Source organism: Ursus maritimus, unplaced genomic scaffold (assembly GCF_017311325.1).
Source record: "Ursus maritimus isolate PB19 unplaced genomic scaffold, ASM1731132v1 scaffold_14, whole genome shotgun sequence".
Lineage (NCBI taxonomy): Eukaryota > Metazoa > Chordata > Mammalia > Carnivora > Ursidae > Ursus > Ursus maritimus.
This window is the reverse complement of record NW_024423786.1, coordinates 2078666-2098321: the sequence shown is the minus strand read 5'-3', so window position 1 is coordinate 2098321 and position 19656 is coordinate 2078666. Positions and strand designations below refer to the sequence as shown.

Genomic DNA, 19656 nt, shown 5'->3' with positions numbered 1-19656 from the left:
GAACACTCACCGGGCACTCAGGTTTCTTTCTTTCTGCAGAGGCAGGGCAGGTGTGATACCTACGCCACAGAATTCGACCTTGAAGCTGAAGAGTATGTCCCCTTGCCAAAGGGGGATGTGCACAAGAAGAAAGAAATCATCCAGGACGTGACCTTGCACGACTTGGATGTGGCCAACGCACGGCCGCAGGTACGGCCTCAATGTGGACGTGACCTGGCACACGAGCCCTTTTGTGTGTGCACGGAAGCTCTGGGAATGAATTGTCAGTCTTGCTGCCGTTTCTTAGGGCAGACGATCCTTTTCTATCTGTAATGTTCAGCAATTAACATCGACATGAGTTACGAGGGACTCCTTTGTTCCAATTCAAATGCTCTAGTCACAGATGATTTCATGTGTATTGTTTCTTATCCCAGCCAAGCCTCTGGCCCTGAGCTAGCCAGCTTCTTCTGTGGCTTCCCTCCAGCAAGCGGGCTCACGCCTGGGATTCTCTGGGTGTTAATGGTGGAGGGCAGGAGTGTTCTTGGAGCCCTTTGCAGGATTTCCGAAAGCCTGACAAAGCTGTGTCTTTCCCCCTGCTCAGTAGCCTCTTCAGTGTCTTAGCTCGGAGCAGGGTTGTGTCTGTCCTCCTGCTGACAAGGTGTGTACTTAGGCCTTGACTAGTAAAATGGGGGAGGTACAGTATGACTGTACGATGTCTCTGCGAAATGTGTGAGTTTGAAATGCCAACTCTCCCCTGCTGGCAGTCTTTCAGTTTGATTTCCTCTTCATCTGATGATAGTCCACCTCTTCCCTAGCAGGGACTAGGCTTTCTGACCTGAGCTTTGATCCCTGGGTGCTTTGCCCCTTACAGCCTTGGCCAAGAGATTGCTGAAGAATTGTTTTGGACCAAGAGGTTCCTCAGTATGTGGAACAGCTGTCCCCAAACCAGCCTCCCAGGAGCCTTCACCTTGGTTAGAGTGTTTGGCCGAGAGTTGGAAGTCAGGGGTTTTGTCACTCCGACACTAATGAGCTCCTCCCATTAGTCACTTAGTGTCCCTGGGTTTTCTGTGATTTAGTGTGCTCTGGTTTTGAGTTTCCTCCTCTGTGAAGAGGGTATAATGGTTCCTATCCTGCAGGGTCAGATGTTGTAGGTTCTCGGGAAACATTCGCTATGTTTTTTGCTGAACATTTAGTGAGCACCTCCGCCTCTGTCCCAGGGCCTGGCAGAAGGGATCACGAGCTGCTAGGCAGATGACAGAACAGCGCCTCTTCTTGCAGACCGCACTGGGAGGGGCTGGCGGGAGGGCGAGCCTGTTAGCAGCCGACCTTCCTGCAGGGTCGATTCCCCCGGTCAAGCAGCTCCAGGGCAGGACTTGCTGAATGTGACTGTGTAGTCGAGTCTAGAGAGAGGAGACGTGGGTACACAGGTAAGTACGTCCTTGCACTTCCCTCAACAGTCCATCAGTCCGCAAAGGAACCAGAGCATTCGGCAGAGGGTAGGCATCAGATGGCCCGTGAGGGCGTTTGACCTGAATGTTGGTAAATGGAGCTTCCTGGAAAAGAGACTGTGCTTCCTGGCAGGTGGACTAGAATATGCAAAAGCATTGACTCGTACAAGAGCCTAGGTGCTGAGAGAAGGGTGTGGTCCTTTGTGGCTAGTCAGGGAATGTGGGATGGGAAAAGGATTATGGCTGGAAAAGGAGATTGGGGCAGGCCCCACAGAGCTGGTACTTCCCATGAAGAAATTGTGCTCCTTCTTGCAGGCCAAGGGGAACCTCTTAAAAATTCCTCTGTGTTTAGAAGCTCCTCACACTTTCCAGTGAGGGTGTCTGGGGTCTCCGCACCTAGGACCCTGTGTCCAGTTGACAATGGGAAGCAATGTGATGGTGGTGGTGGTGTTGAGACTTTTGCAGCGGCACTGACTCTGTGAGTCTTCTGTTTTGCAGGGGGGACAAGACATCCTCTCTATGATGGGCCAGTTAATGAAGCCGAAGAAGACAGAAATCACAGGTAAGAGAAATAGCAAGACCTGCGAGCAAGAACCAGAACCGTAGGGCCCTGGATTCTGATGTGTACTGTGTGAGGCTTTTTGAGTGAATCCTCGGACCTCAGGAAATGCCTTGGGACAGGTTCTTTCTTCTCATCATTCAGAGCCTGACTTCACCCGAGCAGTCCGTGGCTACTTTAGACAGCTGTGAAGAAGGCTAACGTGGGCCGCCTGGCCTGGAGTGCCGGCGCAGCCTCTCGGACGCTTTCACTGGCCTCGCGCTCATCCTTGAGGATGGAAGCCGTCACACTGTCTGGTCCCTTCGAGGTCCCAGAGTGGACGGTATCACTCCAGCTGTGCAGGATAGCTCCCGCCAGAGCACTCCCGAGCACAGCCAGCTCCACAGCCTCGGTCTGGGTTTTGTGTCCTGCAGCCGCAAGGCAGCTCCCAGCCCGCCTGGCTCAGCTTCCTGCGCACTTCCCAGAGATGGCAGGAGTGTTGTTGCTTCCTCGTGGACCTATAGTTTATCTTGCTTCTCTTCCCAACTGGTACATCCCTCTTTCTTCCAAGCACCACCTATAGCTCTGTCACTTTAAAATGCTAAACATTAAGGCCTCTGTGATCTGTTTTGTGTTAGCCAGTGGAACGATCTGAGACCTTTCTATCAGAGTCACCAAGAGTATTTTCTGTGTTGTCGTGGTTTTGACCACGACCTCCTCTTTGGACCACCCCTGCCTCCTAGCTTTGGTGGAAGGTGCAGCATCCGACCTTCGTGTTCTGTGTTTGTGAGCAGCTCCCTCCTCATCATAGCACGGGAGCCGGTTTGGAGAATGAGGACTGTGACCTCAGGTGGGCTCTTGTAGCTCTTGAGAGACCTGTCCCTCTAGAGCTCTTAGGTTGGACCTTTCCTCTGAACATGCACTCCTCACAGGTTTCTTCCAGAGAGGACTCTGCAAGCACCCTACTCCTTCATCTAGGCACTTGATTGAAATTTAATTAACTGAAGCTTTTTCACACAGGACCAAAAGAAAGGGTCATTTGCTGAGTGCAGAACAGGAAAATTTGCATATGAAAACTAATTTCATGCAGGGCTTCCCAACTTCTATGTCTCTGGTATGTGGCAGGGCACAGGTGTGAGTAATAAGGCAAAGTGGAGAGTGTGACTGGGGGGTGTATGCCCCTGTGAAGACATGCAAAACTGTCAATGCCATTTACAGACTTAACAGAACATGTCGGCAGGGGAAGCTGCCAGTTCTGTGACTTCTCCGTGGTCCTCCTTCCTGTTTTCAGATCATGACACTGAAGTGGGGACGTAACCTGCCTGGGGTCATATAGTTAGCAGTAAAAGTGGGCCCCACACTTGGCTTTGGATCAAATTGGGATGGGGGAAGAGGAGAAGAGGTGACCTCTTCCCCACCTGACTTGCCTGTCCCTTCTTACTGTCTCCTAGACAAACTCCGAGGGGAGATTAACAAGGTGGTGAATAAGTACATCGATCAGGGCATTGCTGAGCTGGTTCCAGGCGTGCTCTTCGTTGATGAGGTCCACATGCTGGACATCGAGTGCTTCACCTACCTGCACCGGGCCCTGGAATCTTCTATCGCCCCCATCGTCATCTTTGCATCCAACCGAGGCAACTGTGTCATCAGGTAGGGTGGCTCCCTGCTGGCCATGATGCTTTTCCACATTCCATCTGGGTTCATGTTTTCCTCTGGGATCACTTTCAACCCATAATGTCGTGAGTCAGGATGGAGATGAAGGGAGATCATGTTCATTTTGAGAGAAACCTGCCAAAGGCTAGTCTTCACAGGTAGTTCATGCATCAGCCTCATTCCATCATGGCTACCCAAGGCAACAGCCACCCTGTTACTAAATATGAGGGGCTCCCACATGGTCTCTGGGGTTGTAGTGTGTTGTGATTTGGTCATTCCGTTGGAGTGGGCAAAGGTAAGGTCAGACAGGCTGGCCTTGGGTGATCTTACATATGTTAAGTTCTATCCTCATACTAGCTGTGGGCGGTAAGTATTCTTAGCTTTGTGTTTTAGATGAAGAAACAAAATGGCAGAGTAACTCCTGGTGGCAAAGATAAAGATAGGATGAGGACCAGGATCTCATAATGATAATGAAACCAATAACAAAACCAGTATTTTCTCTCTATCCCAGATCTTCTTGGAGCCACACGGTGCCTGCCCCGGCCCCCACCCCTACCCCTTAGGTCTGCCTTTGGGAAGGGTAGAAGTGGAGGCCTGGAAGGCATATAACCCGCATGCTGCTCACCCTGTCAGGATGGGCCCAGGGCTGGGTCAGGGCACTTTCTTGAGGTTCTTTTTCTTCTGAGTACTCTGCAAATGAGCAGATGAGCCCCAGAGAACACACTGTCTTTCCAGCTCTCAAGGGCCCTGTACTTGGTAGTTTTCTTGTTCTTTGGTTTTCTGTGCTCCTGTTTGAACGTCGGGGCCTGGTCCCAGCAGTGCTGGAGCACGAAGCAGGGTGGCGAGGAGCCCTTTTCAAGCCTGCTGAGGAGTAGTGTGGGAGAACAGAGCTCTGGAGCCTGCATGCTCCTGGCAGCAGGGGTGGTAGGAATCTGGAAAGAGACCCTAAGGCCCATGAGTTATCTCAGCACAGAGCTGGAGCCAGACCAAGTTAGGAACCCAAATTGCTGATTCACCTGGACTTGCCTCTGAATGATGGTAGGTCATATCCAGGAGTTAATTGGCTCTTGACGGAGTTTTGTCTCCATTGAGATTGTTCCGAAGCTGTGCTGCTGGCTCTGGGCAGTTCCCCTCTCAGGTGATCGCTCTGGCTCAGAATTAGGATTTGCTTACGTGATTCAAGTTCATGTGGCAGCAGCTTATAGTCACTCCTTGAATCTTTGTATTGGTGTCTTGAGAAGATCATCGTCACAGGTGTTTTCTGCATTCTTGGGGAGAAGGCAGCTTGTTCCAGGGCCAGGCCAGCCATTGGTGAGAGGAGCTGGCTACCTGGGCAGTCTCTGGAAACCCGGTATGTGGCCTGGTGCCTGGTGAGCCTGGCATCCCTGCTGCACAGACGCTGTAGCTTTGCTTGGATTTTTGCTTGCTTTGGTCAGGCTTGGTTTCAGTCTGAAAGTTGGTGAAAGGCTCAGCCTGGACTGATGGTGCCCCCTTCTGGGGAGCTCTGCTAACAGGTTCCTCTCCCTCAGAGCAGGTAACCCAGCCCAGGGGATGCCCGTGGAGCCTGGCAGCTTCTGATAGGAGCAGACTCTTAGGACTCAGAGTACCTTCTCTCAGACCCGTCCCACCCAGGAAAAGGTACACAGGAAGATGGTTCTGAACTCAGAACATGTCCAGTGGGGGTGGAGCTCTGTTCAGCCTAAAACCTGGGAAACGTGGCCCCAGCTCCCCCAGACAGATTTCATCAAGGGCTGCTAGAGGTTGTGGCCGCCCACTGCTGCCAGACTGCAGTCACCCAAGTGGGAGGAAGATGGTCGGAGTGTGACGCTTTCTGCAGCTCTGCTGAAGCAACCAGAATTGGGTTGTATGCTCCAGATGAGGGTTTTGGTGCGAAGCGCTAGTAGCTAGTAGGGATTTTGCTGTAGTAATGAGAATAATGTGAAATTAGCAACAATAAAAATAATAGCCAACATGTATTGAGGAGTTCCTTCTGTGCACCTTCTGTGCACACTGCTGGTCACATCTCAGCTTATTGGGGAAGGGATTGGCGTTCTCACTGTTCAGATGAGGATACCGAGCCTCTACCATGATGGGGGACTTGGCCAAGGTCATATAGCTCAGAAGTAAGTCTGGGATTCGAATCTAGGGTGGTGGACTTCAGAGCCCATGCTCCCAACAAGATTTGGTTTAGATGTGAAGTGATGAAATTTCTGGAATATTGGCTCAGTATTGGCAGCATCTGACTTGCTTCCCAATAGACTTTACTCCCGGAGAGAGCTGTTGGGCTGCTTTGCCCTTCAGACCCATATCTGACCTCCAGAGCTCAAAAGGAAAGGGAAGAGGAGGGAGGGAGCTCCCTGTAACTGAGGGCTTCCTCTGTGCCAGAAACTGTCCACAGTACTCTACATAGGTCACCCCATGTAATCTCAAGCACCCTGATGATTCTGTGGGCAATTGACCTTCTTTCCACTCACATGGGAGGTGACGTGAGTGGGCCACAGGCCTGAGGGTCGGCTGGCTCTAAAGTTCCTGCCACCCCTGTTCTCCTGCACTGTCTCTGGTCAGTGTGGGGGGCAGAGAGGGGTTGACCTGGTGCAGGTCGCTGCCACCACTGTCGGGGTGGCTGTGAAAGTGCAAACTGCCCCCTCTTCCTCTAGGTCATGTCTCCCATGTCTCCTTGTGCACAGGGGAGGGGGAGCCATTCCTGCAGGAGCATCTTGAGGCCTCAGGCTCCTCCTGGGAAGAGAGAACACCCCTGAGCGCCAGGGAAGGTGTGGCTGCACTGGCTCTGCCCTCCCTTGCCACCCTAAGAAGTCCCTTCTGGGCTGGGACCCTCAGCCATTAAAGGAGAGCTTGGCCTTGATCCCAGCTCCTCAGACTTGAGAGGTCTTCTTCTCCTGCGGGGAATAGCTCCCTGGGGTTAAGGAGTCTTTGTAGGAGTTTCTCTCCACAAGTCACTGTTGCACCAAAGTGCAAGCCTTAAGAAGCAGTGGTCTCCCTTCAGTGTATTTCTGTGGCAGAAGATGGCACATTTTAAGAAAACAGCTTTATGGAGATAGAATTCACATACAGTATAATTCACCCGTCTGAAGTGTTCAGTTCAATGGTTTTTAGTGTAGTCACAAAGTTGTGCATCCATCACCACTATCCATTTTAGAATATTTTTGTCACCCCAGAAAGAAATGCTATGCCCGTCAACAGTTATCCTGCTGCCACGCCTCACCCCCCAACTCTTCCCCACCCCCACCCCCCCGCCAGCCCCTGGCAGCCATTCATCTGCTTTCTCTATGCATTTGCCTTCTCTGGACCGTTCATATAAACGGCACCATGCAACCTGTGGTCTTTTGTGCCTGGTTTCTTTCACGGAGCATAATGTTTTCAAGGTTCCATCCATGTTGTAACCCGTGTCGGTGTTTCTTGGTTTTTAAGGCTGAATAGTATTCCAAAATGTGGAATATTTAATAGTACATTGACCTTTTCATTAGTTGATGGACTTTGGGTAACTGGGTTGTTTTTACTCCGTGGCTGTTATGAATAATGTTGCCCTGAGCATCTATGTACAACTTTTTATGTAGACTTTGTTTTTTTTTTCTCTTGGGGACATACCTATCAGTGGAATTATTGGGTCAGATGGGGAACTCTTTTTAACTTCTCAAGAAACTGCCAGACTGCTTCCCGCAGGGGCTCAACCATTCTCACCAGCAGTGTCTGAGGGTCCAGTTTCTCCACATCCTAGACGACACTTACTACCGTCTTTTATAGTTTAGCCTTCCAAGAGTTGTGAAATGGTGATTCACTGTAGTTTTAATTTGCTTTTGGCTATTGATTTTGAATATCTTTTCGTGTGTTTCTCAGCCATTTGTCAATCTTCTTGGGAGAATTATCTGTTACTATCATTTGCCCATTATTTTTTTATTCGGGTTGTCTTTTTATTAGTGAGTTCTGAGAATTCTTTATGTATTCTGGATACTAGACCTGTACCAGATGTATGATTTGCAGATATATCCTCCCGTCTTGTGGGTGGTTTTTTTCAGTTTCTTGATAGTGTCTTCAAGTTTTGATGCAGTTCAGTTTTTCTGTTATTTCTTCGGTTGCTTGTGTTTTTTGGTCTCATATCTGAAAAACCATGTAAGGTCACAAGGATTTACACCTGTGATCTCTTTTAAGAGTTTTACAGTTTTAGCTCTTACATTTAGGGTTATGATCATTTGTGCTTAATTTTGTGTATAGTATAAGGAAGAGGTGTGTCTGTCTTCACTCCTTTGCATGGAGATGTGTGGCTGTCCCAGGACCATTTGTTCTTCATTGAATTGTCTTGGCAGCCTCATCAGAAAAGCAAATGGTTTTCTTCTTAGCACTCTGTCTGTGTCCACAGAGCCAGGGTGCAGTGGACTTATGGGAGTTACCCTTCACATTATCCAGAGATGTGTTCTCCACGGCTCCTTCTGTCATCGGACAAGCTTTGTGGTATCTGTGTCCCTGCAGCCACAAGGTTATATAAAGAAGTAGTCAGGCAGTGATTCTCATCTGGGGACATTTTGACTTGTCACGACTTTCAGTGCTACTGGCATCTGGTGGGTAGAGGCCAGAAACGCTGCTGAAATCGTACAACGCACAGGAGAAGCCCCTACAAAAGTTATTTGGTCCACAGTGTCAGAAGTGTCAGCAGAGGAGCCCTGAGTTGTAGTAGGATGGAAACATTCACAAATGAGTCAACCCTTTCCACTTGTAAGTGTAGCTATAGGATACATTTCTAGAAGTGCCCTGATCTTGTTCCCATAGATAGACCATATCGCATTCCAAGGAGAATTAGGCCTCTGGCGTCACAGCCCAAAACTATATCTGGAAGAGGCACGGCATTTAACACAGTTTGAACAATTGTCAAATGGCCTAATCGTGAAATCAGTATTGGGCTGACACCAAAGCCAGAAAGTAGTCTCTGGGTACAAGAATAAATCTGCAATTTTAGCCAAAATGTAATTATTACAGTTTATTAATAGCAATTTTATAGTCTAATAAGACAGTTATGGCAGCCTTGTCAAACAGTGATTGCTCTGCACTGAGAGCTCCTTCTGGGCTACCAGCCATGCAGGAGCACTGGTAAATAGGGTCTTCCATTCCCTCGCCCACTTAGCAAGCCTTTTGAGGGACTCTTGCAGAATAGAATCCCAGAAACCACTTTTTACTAATATGTTTTCTTTTTTTTTTAAATGATTTTATTTATTTATTAGAGAGAGCATGTGATGGGGGAGGGTCAGAGGAAGAAGCAGACTCCCTGCTGGGCAGGGAGCCCAAAGGGGGACTTGATCCCGTGATTCCAGGATCATGACCTGAGCTGAAGGCAGTCACTGAACCAACTGAGCCACCCAGGTGCCCGTTAATATTTTTTCTAAAAGAAACTTTGTACCTAAGATTCATAACTTGGACAAATGTTTTGGCCTTAATTCCTAAAAAATGCTTGGTAGTCTTTAAGCGATCTTTTTGTTTAAATTTTTAGTTTTGTGGATTCAAAACTACAAGAATTTTTTCTCTTTCCTTTTTTGCATAAAAAAGGAAACATCAAATTAAATTTAAGGAAAAAAAATCAGAAATTATATGAAAAAAACAATGGAGCAGATCAACTCCTGAAAAAGAGTTCTGCATCTTGGTGAACAACTTTATCGGAAAGGTTGGAAAAAAATAAAGATGCCCTTTAGCTTAAGAATTTGTAGGTTAGGGGCGCCTGGGGGGCTCAGTTGGTTGAGCGTCTGCCTTCGGCTCAGGTCATGATCCCAGGGTCCTGAGATCGAGCCCTGCATTGGGCTCCCTGCTCAGCAGGGAGTCTGCTCCCTCTCCTTCTGCTGCTCCCCCTGCTTGTGCTCTCTCGCGCTCTCTCAAATAAATAAATAAAATATTAAAAAAAAGAATTTGTAGCTTATCTGCAAATCAACTCATTTCAGGAGTGGAAGAATCCTTGGTTCTTAATATCAAAATTCACGCAGTTTTCTCTTTTGAGTGTCTTCTGTATTTAAGGAGGCAATCATGCAAACTCTCTTGTGTTCCGTACACGATAAATTTTTTGTTTCACCCGACTCTCAGTGGAGGGCAATTAGTACAACACCATCTCCCCGGACAAAGAGCATCATCACAGTATGCTGTTTTGTTGATGTACATATCTCTTCGCACGTGTCCTCATTAATTTCTATAGTAGTCACAGCCCCTCCCACATCTCCTGATACCATATTTAAATGTTGAGCATATAATCTGTCTCGAAGCTCTCTGTCGTTTCTCATCTTCACATAAGTTCACTCATCGTCTTCATGTAAGTTCCCTCATCCAGGCTGACCTTGTGGAGACCCAGGGGCTCCTCTGTGGTGCTGGCGGTTTGCTGCTAGTCCACTCGTCTGCCTCGGCTCAAGCCCCCCTGAGAAATTTTGAAGTTTAATTAGAGAGTACTTCACTTTTCCTCTCACCTTTTCTTCTTCTTTATTTTTTTAAGAATTTTTTTTTTTTTAGATTTTATTTATTTGTTTTGAGAGAAAGAGAGCACAAGCTGGGGAGAGAGGCAGAGGGAGAGGGAGAAGGAGGCTCCCCGCTGAGCAGGGAGCCCAGTGTGGGGCTCAGTCTCAGGACCCCGGGATCATGATCTGAGCCAGAGGCAGACACTTAACTGACTGAGCCACCCAGGCGCCCCTAACCTTTTCTTCTTCAGACTTTTTTTTTTTTAAGATTTTATTTATTTATTCGACAGAGATAGAGACAGCCAGCGAGAGAGGGAACACAAGCAAGGGGAGTGGGAGAGGAAGAAGCAGGCTCACAGCGGAGGAGCCTGATGTGGGGCTCGATCCCATAACACAGGGATCAGGTCCTGAGCCGAAGGAAGACGCTTAACCGCTGGGCCACCCAGGCGCCCCTTCTTCAGACTTTTTATCTTTGTTATTACGTCTGAATCAAAGATGATTTACCACAAGTGTTGCAGAGTTTGGGATATTTTAACATGGCAAAGTTGAGATCTTTTAAAGAATTCCCAAGAGAAATCCAAAGTAGAACTTGAAAAAAACCAAACTTATCACCTAAACAGAATTACATATCTAAAAATGAATTGTAGTTTTCAAAGGTTATTTTGTTGAATGTGAAGATCGTAAGCATTCCAAATACTGAGAATTGAATCATGGTAGAATTTAATCTTTATAAGTCTTCCTTGTTATTTTAGAAATATTTTTTCATGGAAAAGATTCGTTTTCTCTCAAGTTATCTTTATATTTGTTACCAGTCTATTTCCCTATTTATTTTAAAAGCTCTTGATTGTTTTTCATGTTAGATTTAACAATTACTCATTAAATGTAGCATTTTATTCTTTCTTTGAATTGTTTTTGTTTTGGGAAAATTTCTGTAACAGAATTTGCAGTTTTAGTTATTTTTAAGCATGCAGTTCAGTGGCGTTAATCGCATTCACAGAGTTGTACACCCATTCCCAGCACCTGTCTTAAAAACTCCCATCTCCAAACAGAAACTGTGTGCCCATTAAGCAGTGAGTCCTATCTTCCCCTGCCCCGAGCCTTTGGTAACCTCCACTGTACTCTGTGTCTATGAATTTTCCTTCTGTAGATATTCCCTGCCAGTGGAACCCTACACTCTCTCTCCTTTTATGACCGGCTGCTGTCACTTAGCATCCTGTTGTAGCGTGCGTCGGAGCATTTTATGCTTGCAGTAATAAGGATGCGTTTATACTTCAGCTGGCTGGATAGAATTTCAACAGCTAGATTTCTTTACTGAAGTTGTATTCTTGAATGCTCACTTATATTGGAAACTGAATATTTTGGTAATATTAACAACTAAATCCAGATGACCTGCCTTGTTCTCTGTTCTACTGATGAGTTATGACCATAGACTCTGCAGTCTGGCATAAGATTAGGAGTGCCGGAGTCCGTGCTGACATCGACCTGACGCTGCTATGACTGTCGGAGGCTGGGCAGGAACGCACAGCACGTTGGGCTTTCAGACACAGTGGCTGGAGCCGACCTTGTGTGCTACCAGCTCTGCTCGGCACGCATCCTTTTGGGCAGCTGGTGTCTCATGGCCTCCTGTGTTGGCAGGGCTCCTCTGCTGGGCCGCTCTTCCTGTGGTTTGGCTAAGGATTCGAGAGAAAAATAAGCACAAAGGACATGATTAGACAGTTCCCAAAAAGAAAGAAAATAATTAATGGATATGAGGGAAACATTCAAATGATTCATTAGTAATTAAGGAAATGTAAATTCAAACAAAGTGTCAACCTTTCTTTTTCTAAACCATTAAAGCAGCAAAATATTTAAGAATTAGAATATCCTGTGGTGGCTGCAGTGTACTGAGATCAGATCACTCACGTAGCTGTGGAAATCAGTTCACTCGTTCATGCAAACATATTCAGGCTTGTAGCAGGTATTCTGAGAGTTGCTGAGGAAATATTCATGGCTGTATGTATGAAATTGTTTAATCATTAATAATAGCAACAATTGGAAACTACCTAAATGCCCAACGGTTTGGGTGAAGGAAAATACTTGATGGGTCATTTATTTTTTTAAAGATTTTATTGATTTATTTGAGAGAGTGAGAGAGAGTGCGTGCATGCACGGGCAGCGGGGAGGGGCAGGGCAGAGGGAGAAGCAGACTTCCCACTGAGCAGGGCGCCCGTTGTGGGCATGCGGGGCTCCATCCCAGGACCCTGGGATCACGACCTGAGCTGAAGGCAGACGCTTAACCGACTGAGCCCCCCACGTGCCCCCTCAATCAGGGTCGTTCAGACTGAAGCAACATGGACAAAAGTAAAAAAAAGTCTACACACTTAGTGTGATTTATAAAGACATCTGTATGAAAATTTGGTCAGTATCTATATGAGTATTTTTAATAGGATTTTAGGTGACCTTTTTTTCCTTCTTTCCCAAATTTCCTGTTGTATTGATATTGGCTTAAATAATGAAGTTGTTTTTGATGCCACCTGAACATTAATTGGTTCACTCTGTGGTCATGAGTGGACTCAGAATATGAATTGCCTGCTTTGTCATTGTGGGTAGCTCAGCCGTGTTGCCAGTATCCCGTTTCTGGTCTCAGAGAGGCCTGGGTGATGTGATGATTTTGGGCCTTGCAGGGGTACTGAGGACATCACATCTCCTCACGGCATCCCTCTTGACCTTCTGGACCGTGTGATGATCATTCGGACCATGCTGTACACCCCACAGGAGATGAAACAGGTGAGCCTCCCTTCCCCCGCCCTTCCCTCTCCTCCCCTCATCTACTCCCAGCACTCCCTGATGCTGTGCGGAAAGGCATCCACAGAGTAGACCTGGCTCCCACCACCATCCTGGCGCTTAGTTGCTGGCCTTGGGCAAGTCACAGTACTCCAGAGCTTCAGTCCTCCCGTCAGAAAAATGGGTGGGCTGATAAGACGTTGCCTGAGATGTTCCCAAACTGTAGCTGTCTGTGGGTCCTGGCTGTTGTCTCTTCTACTATACCCGTACTGATAAAGGAAAGGGATAGTGAAAAAATCAACTTGATGACAGCCGTTAGGGAGGCCACCAGCTATAGGACAGAGATGATAAGATATGATTTAGTGATCACTCTTAGTGTCTGGGCCCTGTCCGAGGCCTCTTCTGCTGAGTAGGCAAAGCCAAGTGCTCCGTCCCACCAGAACCCACAGCAGGCTGGCTGCGACTAGGCACAGAACCTGGAGGGGGCAAGAGCCTATCTGCTGCAACGAGCGTGACTAGTGGTAGGTTTCCTGGGGGCTTGGAGGCCATAGAGATGATGGTGAAGCAGGGTCACACAGCTTAGAGGGACACCTGGAAGTGGTCCTAAAACCAACCTGTAAGAGGCTGAAGGAGGTGTACCTGACACAGGGCGTATGCTCAGAATTCTGTGCGAGCTTGAACCTGCGTTAGGCCTGAGCGGGGGAGATGACACAGGTGTCTGCGGTCGCGCCTTACCCCAAGGGCACCGTCCCAGCTCTCCCCACAGGGTTTGTGTCTTGCTCGAACTGGAGTTGGAGCGCCACATGCCCAGGTACTTTACACTAAGAATTTCTAGTCCCCGTCCTGGTATTGCCAGGTAGTCCTTGATCACCCTCTTTTTGTGGATGGCTCAGTTGCTGAGTGGCAAGTCCTGGGTGCAGAGCCCAGGCCACGTGCTCAGTGGCGGGTTGCACCCTAGGTTGGTGTCCCACTGGGGCAGCACTGCCATGCTCTTGCCCTGCCCTGCCCACCCTTGTGCCAGAGGGTCTCGCTGCCGGCATAGTCTCTCACCGCGGGGTCTGTGTGGCCACAGACCAGGTGGACTGGGCCGCCCTGATGTCTCAGCGGGTCCTGCCTGGACCCTCTCCTCTCACAGAAAGGAGACATCCTGCCCTCTTTGTTGGATGTCATCCTGGGCCTGTGGACACACTTAGGCAACATGATTCCATTTGATCCCCAGTACCTGTGAGGTGGGAGAGCTGTTATCACTGTCATTCTTAAAGATGAGGACGCAGAGACCCAGGCCCACTTGCCTACCCAAGTTCATAAAGCTTGTCAGTGACCAGTAAGTGACAGGACTGACAAACTGGAGTCCCAGCTGCCTGGTCCAGAAGCCCATGTTCTTCATCACTGGGCCACCAGCTCCCACCTGCTAGAAATAGCTCAATTGGGAGTGGATTCCCTGTGGCAGTTTGTCAGCAGGACCCTTCCTTTTGGAAACGTGACGGCCTCTCTGGGGCACTCCCTGGTGCCCTCCTACCCCAAGCCCAGCCCCACTGACGTTTGCTATTGACCAGCACCTGCCAGTCGTCATTGTGAGGTAGGGAGCTGGAGACTGCCGGAGCGGTAACAGTGCAGGGTGGCCACGGGCACACAGTTTGGGACACAGTGTCCATGGCCGGGACCCTGTCACCAGATCATGGTCTCTGGCTCCTGGATGATTGCTAGGTTGAAGTCAAGGCATTCACTGAACAGAAGGGAGGCAGAAGCAAAGGAAAAGTTCGTTGCCTTCCCATCCTTATTGTCCTGCCAGGAGAGGCAGCCCCAGCCACTCGAGGTGCTTCGTGGCCGAGTGCACCTCTGTGATCCTCGGCCTTCTTCGTCCTCTGGAAGGTCCGCTGTCTCTTTTCCAAGTTGTTGTGAGGACTAAGTGACTGTAACCGAGGGAGGGGACTGGGCTGGCCATCCTTTGTTCTAGCGCAGTTACTGTTACCGCTACTAATGGCTTACAGGTGTTCACTGTCACCCGCTGGGAGCCTTACAGCAGCTCCCAGTAACCAGGCATTGAGGCTCCCGAACAACAAGGGTCCTGTGGTTACAGAGATAAGCTATGGAGCTGGGACCCCACTCAGAGCCAGTTCACCTTTGTTGCCTCCTTTCGATCCTGGAGCACAGGGTCTGAGCTCTCTTGGAATGTTCTGCACTGTGCCTCTGGCTGAGGGCCTCTTTTTTTTTTTTTTTTTTTTTTTTTTTAAGATTTTATTTATTTGAGAGAGAGCGAGCAGTGGGGAGGGGCAGAGGGAGAGAGAGAGGGAGAAGCAGACTCCCTCCTGAGCAGGAACCCAGTGCGGGGTTCGATCCCAGGACCCAGAGATCACGACCTGAGCCAAAGGCAGACGCTCAACCAACTGAGCCACCCAGGCGCCCCAGGAGGCCCTCTTCTCAGGCTTTCTCTTGGGTGAGCAGAGGTCAGGCCAGCTGCCAGGACACGCATTGCTTTGTTCTGGTGGGTTCAGGGGATAACCTCAGCATTTTTACTGGAGCCTAGGGTAGGTTTTTAAAAAAACAAAGTAAATGTAACTTGTGTAGTCTGCCATCAGTGCCGACACCCTCATAAACTATCCCTGCAGGTTATTAAATGATTAAAGATCTAATTTATGAACTGTCCGTTTCCGAGCAGTCTGAAACAGGAGCTCTTGGGATTGCTCTGACCTGCTCGCGCTCGCTCTCTCTCTCTCTCTCTCTCTCTCGAGAGAGAGAGAGAGAGCAGAGCAGCCCTGACATTCTTGAAGCCCGACTTTGAAGGCTGTGCCATTTGCCGAAGGCCCAGTGCTCTGGGCTGAAGCTCCCTCCTTGACCAGGCTCCTGGATTCAGTATTTGCATCTCCCTAGAGTTTCCGAAGGCCCCCAGAGGACATTTTTCTTGGCAGGACCTGGAGGTTTCCTTAATCCCCAGCTGTCAGGGAAAAGCCCTTTTCTGTTAGAGCGCAAACCTGTCTGGCTCTGGCTGTTGCGGTCAGAGGGACTCCTGTGGTTGGAGCCAGGAGCAGGGATCTCTGTTCCTGCTCCTTTTTGCGCCATCCTTAATGCCTGTCCAGTGACTCCCCTCTTCTCGGCAGCATTCAGCTTTAGCCCCTAGACGGTGGAACTCCTCATGCGCAAGCTGAGTCTTTCGACAGAGGTCGGACCCTGGCAGCCCGCTAGCTGAACGACAAATTCTGTGTAGCCAGTACTGTGATTGCAAATGACTCAAACAAGTTGCCAACATTTAGAAATTGGGACATTTCATATAAAAGTCTAAGTTTTGAGTCTCTCTGGACCAAATGAAACTTCCCTGTGAGCACCTACCCTCTGTCCTGGCAGCACCGGTGGCCTGCGGCAGACGGGCCATCTGCCCTGGCTCGTGCGGCCTCGTCTACCTTGGCCCCGGACCTGGTCCGGTTCTGTGAGACCTGGCTTTCCTCCAGAGCGGGACTTTTTCCGTTCATAACAGCTGGCATGTGAGGTGCCCTTACCAGAGTTCCCAGATGCTGAGCTGCCTGCCCCAGCAGGTCTCTGCCTCAGAGCCACAGGGCTGGTGGGAAGAGTCCAGCTTCTAAACCTGTGGTCCCTCTCTTCCCCTTGCAAGGCTTTAGCTGGGGGCTCAGTCTTTCCCATTTCCTATGCCTCTACCTCGGGTGTTTTTATGGCTTTAATTTAAACAAGGGCTTCTTGATATCTTGTTTACGAAGCTGCCAAAGTGAAAAATTCCTGTATTATATGAGGCTCGAAGTCCTCGAGTTATCTCGGCTCCCCAACACACAACATCATTATCCCGGCTGCCCCTTATCACTCAGTGCTGGTGCGCCTGCAGGATCCTGGGGCCACGTGTGTTACAGCGGCCCCGCCGCCAGCCTGCCTCCCCTCCAACTTCACCAGGATCTTCACACCGCGACAAGCGTCAGCCTCTTCGTGATAGATTAGATATCTCTCAGTGATGTTATGAGGGCTGGTAAATCTTAAAAAGTAACTTTTTTGATTTATTTAACCATCGTATTTATCAAGCAAATAAAAAATGTCTCTTCTTGCCTGAGTGCTTATAGGTGGTGGTGCCCATGCTGGGGAGGAAGGTTAGAGCCCTTGAGGGAGCCCTGGCAGGTTTCGGAGGGGCCTGTGTTCTCCAGATCTAGGGACTGCGTTAGGGAGGCTGGGGAGGCAGGAACCGAGCCACCTTGGCGCACGCCTTCAGGGGTACCAGCTGCCTTCTAGTCACCGTGAGCCCTGGCTGTAAGCTGTTCACACAGAACGTGCTGTGGCTGGCACCCCGAGGTGTGCCGGGCCAGCAGTCCGGGGCGGATGCCAGCTCTCTGCCCCTCCAGCTCAGGTTTGGGCCTCTTTGGCACTGATGATATGGGACAAGACTTATGGGACGAGGTCGTTTTTAAAGCGTTTGATAAAGGGGACACTTAAGGTCGGTCACTGTTGATCATGGTCTTTCTCCTCCAAAAGATCATTAAAATCCGAGCCCAGACAGAAGGAATCAACATCAGTGAGGAGGCGCTGAACCACCTGGGGGAGATCGGTACCAAGACGACTCTGAGGTGAGCGCGTCTGCCTGGGGCTGCTCCCCAGCTGCGGGTGCCTGCCCAAGGGCCCTGTGGGGCCACTGGAGGGCCCGTTCTGGGACATAAAGTGGTCCCTCTCACAGGGCACAGGATCATGTCTGCCCTCACTGCTATGATGGGTCTTGTTCTGGGCACTGTGATTTAGAATGCAGACTATTTGGGTATGGTGCTCATAGGGCTAGAGTAACAGGTTAGGTCCCCTTGTCCTGTGGCAGATATTCCCCTGTGTGGAGAGCTTCCCAGCCTCCTTGGTGGAGGCGAGGGACAATCCACAGAGGTCAGGGTTCAAGGCAAACGGCTCACTGGCCGGGCCCTGCTTGGCCCCTCCCCCGGCGCTCTTCTCCAGGCTGCAGGGAGGGGGTGCAGGTGAGGAGGCAGGACGAGTGCGGACACAGGTTGCTCTCCGGACTGGTTCACTAGTGGTCTGAAGCCAGCTGCTTGCAGGATGTCCCTCTCCTTGGGAAATCATGACCTCACAGCCCCTAACCAGTGCCTGTTTCCATTTCCCTTTGAGTCTGTTCCTTGCTCCAGGGTTGAGGCAGAATTGCAAGCTGTTTTATTTGGGTGGAGCGGTGCTCTAAAAAAAGTCCCGTGCCTTTGTATGGGGAGCGTGCTTTCCTTTGTCTGCCGTGTGCAGTGTCCCAGTCCGGGCCTTAGCCTTCCTGGCCTGCACCTGGGTACACCACAGTTTGTGGTCCACCCCCCCTCTTTTTTAAAAGATTTTTATTTTATTTACTTTTCTAAGTAGGCTCCACTTCCAGTGTAGAGCCCAACGTAGGGCTTGAACTCATGACCCTGAAATCAAGACCTGAGCTGAGATCACGAATGGGATGCTTAACCAAGTGAGCCACCCAGGCGCCCTAGAAAGATTTTGTTTTTAAGTAATTTCTACCCCCCGCCATATGGGGCTCGAACTCACAGTCCCGAGATCAAGAGTTGCACGCTTTACCGACTGAGCCAGCCAGGCGCCCCTGTGGCCTCTTCTAAGTAGCAGTGCAGTTACAGCAGTTACAGAGAACTTTTAGACTGACAGAGATCTGGGGGCTAGGATGTGTCGTGCTGGTGACTTGCCCTCGTCTGAGGGGGTCACGACGGCAGGTCCTGCTGGTGTGGTGAGGGCGCTTCCACCCGTGGCCCGTCTCACGTCTGCTCTGGCCCCTATCACTCTAGGTACTCGGTGCAGCTGCTGACCCCGGCCAACTTGCTGGCTAAGATCAATGGGAAGGACAGTATCGAGAAAGAGCACGTCGAGGAGATCAGTGAGCTCTTCTACGATGCCAAGTCCTCGGCCAAAATCCTGGCCGACCAGCAGGATAAGTACATGAAATGAGACGGCCGAGGTGTTCTGCCAGAGACTGCGGCGCGCCTGGCTGGGTGTCGCCTGCGAGCGGGAGGCTCGCTCTGCGCTTGGGCTCTGTCCCGCTTCGGCCATGGTGGGCAGCACCAGTTCCGTGTGGAAAGTGTTTCTTTTTAAATCATCCTTACTTTTCCTGCGGTTGCTTTGAAGGAACCTTCTTGCCTCACCCGGCACGGTTTCTAATAAATCCTTGTAGGGTATTTTGATGACCTCTCTCAATTTTTTTAAAATAAACTTTGTATTTTAGAATAGTTGGAGATTTCCGGAATTGTCGTGAAGATGGCACAGGGAGTTCCCCTACGCCCCACGCCACTTTCCTCCCTGTTAACGTCCTACGGTGCTGGTATGGCACAGCGTCCCAGCTCACGAGCCGATATTAACATGTTACCGTACCCCACTCACCTTTCCTGGGTTACTGCACAGCCTCACTGTCCCAGGATCCCGCCCAGGACGCCATGTTACATTTAGCCATCATACCTCCTTCAGCTCCTCGTGGCTAGGACAGTTCCTTACGTGTTCCTTGTTTTTGCTACCTTGACGGAGGGAGGCGTGCTGGTCAGACGTCCTGTCGAATAGCCCGCAGCGGCGTTGGTTTGATGTGTGTCTCATGGTCACCCGGGCTTTTGGGTTCTTGGTGGCAGACCACAGAGGTGCCATTGCCATCACAGCGATGGTTGGCCGCAGTCCCCTGGCTGCGGTCGTGCGCGTCCTCCATAGTGTCGTCTTTGGGAGGACTCACTAAGCACAGCCCACACATGAGGCTGGGGAGTTCTGCTCCATCTCCTTTTTTTTTTTTTTTTTTTTTTTAAAGATTTTATTTATTTGAGAGAGAGCGTGTGCATGAGGAGTGAGGGAGAGGCATAGGGAGAAGCAGTCTCCCCTCTGAGCAGGGAGC

The 19656-nt window shown here is 49.8% G+C and overlaps 1 protein-coding gene and 1 pseudogene across 1 annotated transcript in view; one reads left to right on the top strand and one right to left on the bottom strand.

Annotated features, from left to right (window-relative positions):
• The window catches only part of RUVBL1 (RuvB like AAA ATPase 1), a 40246-nt gene extending 21285 nt beyond the window's left edge, over positions 1–18961 (top strand). The window contains exons 6-11 of the mRNA XM_008697814.2: positions 40–189; positions 1926–1989; positions 3417–3615; positions 12722–12824; positions 17289–17380; positions 18575–18961. Of these exons, the coding sequence (XP_008696036.1) occupies positions 40–189; positions 1926–1989; positions 3417–3615; positions 12722–12824; positions 17289–17380; positions 18575–18734 (768 nt within the window). The 3' untranslated portion in view covers positions 18735–18961. The remainder of the gene's footprint in view (positions 1–39; positions 190–1925; positions 1990–3416; positions 3616–12721; positions 12825–17288; positions 17381–18574) is intronic.
• On the bottom strand, positions 9682–12638 carry LOC103669605 (annotated as a pseudogene).
• Positions 18962–19656: the final 695 nt, after the last annotated feature.